Source organism: Sphaeroforma arctica (assembly GCF_001186125.1).
Source record: "Sphaeroforma arctica JP610 unplaced genomic scaffold supercont1.357, whole genome shotgun sequence".
NCBI lineage: Eukaryota > Ichthyosporea > Ichthyophonida > Sphaeroforma > Sphaeroforma arctica.
Window position 1 is genome coordinate 70,626 of NW_014040201.1, and position 1,123 is coordinate 71,748.

Consider the following 1,123-nt stretch of genomic DNA (forward strand, 5'->3'; position numbering starts at 1 on the left):
TGTGCGTCGTCGTCGTCGTCGTCGTCGTCTGTCTGTTGTGTGTTGTGTGTGTGTGTGTGTGTGTGCACATACATATATGCATATATGTATTATTTTTTATGTATGTATCAGCATAAGTTTGAATTTTGTCGCTAGGAATATGGTCGATAGATTACGTAACAAACTAAAACTGAGTTATGTACACACTAATCTGAGTGCATATCTACGTTTTGAACGAGTACACTTACCTGCAGATCTCCAATATGCCTATCTCCATCACCAATAACGATATAGTTGTTGAAATTTTTTAGCCAGAGCTCGCGTAATATAGGAAGTCTATCAGCGGCTGTTGCAGTGCCAGATTTAACCGCCAGCGCAACATTGTCACAGACAACCTTAGCTGGCCGCACCGATACGCCCAAAATCGCAAGAATAACGCATCTAAGGACCATAGCTTGACCTGTTCATTTTGAGAGTGGGATAATTTTCATATCGCTGCTCCGATCAGTAGTAAAATACGGGAAAAAAAATATTTTTACAAACTGTTTGTACAGGCTCTACTCCACTACATAGATGATACATTAATAGGGAGTAGGCCTCTTGTTGGTTTGTTTCATAAATACTTCATGAAGTTCGTAGCCTACGCCCGCCGGGCTACGGCCCAGTCGGCCCGACAGCCTGACTACGCGGCTATGTACGCCCTATTTACTACGAAAATAGTGAAAAGTGGAACGAAGTAGTGTACCAATCCAATAAAAACACTGTTTTAGTTTCCCTAGCCAATGACAGTAGTTTACCGGCATTTAAAAATTTGTTCTCCGAAAACGTAGCCTATGTAGCGAAATGTTTCAATTTATACGCACACAAGTATACTTTTTCACAAGTGAAGCGAGAAAATAAAGGACAAAAACATTCAAATATATGATCACACAGTTTCTGTATTTATACGTTACGAGTGGCTGACAGTATCTCGCAGGATGCCGCTGAGTTGGCCAGACTTTGTTGGTAGTGTGTGTGTGTGTGTGTGTAGATATGTTTGTGTATCTATATTTATAACCATAGAATGCAATATATATGTACGAATATGTGTGTTTGTGTTGTTTATTTGTATAAATGTATGGTATGTATTAATGTGTATATATAT

General features: G+C 39.3%; 1 protein-coding gene across 1 annotated transcript in view; it reads left to right on the forward strand.

Moving 5' to 3' along the window:
- Positions 1-865: 865 nt before the first annotated feature.
- Positions 866-1,123, forward strand: part of SARC_05550 (hypothetical protein) — a 2,384-nt gene continuing 2,126 nt past the window's right edge. The window contains exon 1 of the mRNA XM_014300596.1: positions 866-984. Coding sequence (XP_014156071.1) covers positions 957-984 — 28 coding nt within the window. The 5' untranslated portion in view covers positions 866-956. The remainder of the gene's footprint in view (positions 985-1,123) is intronic.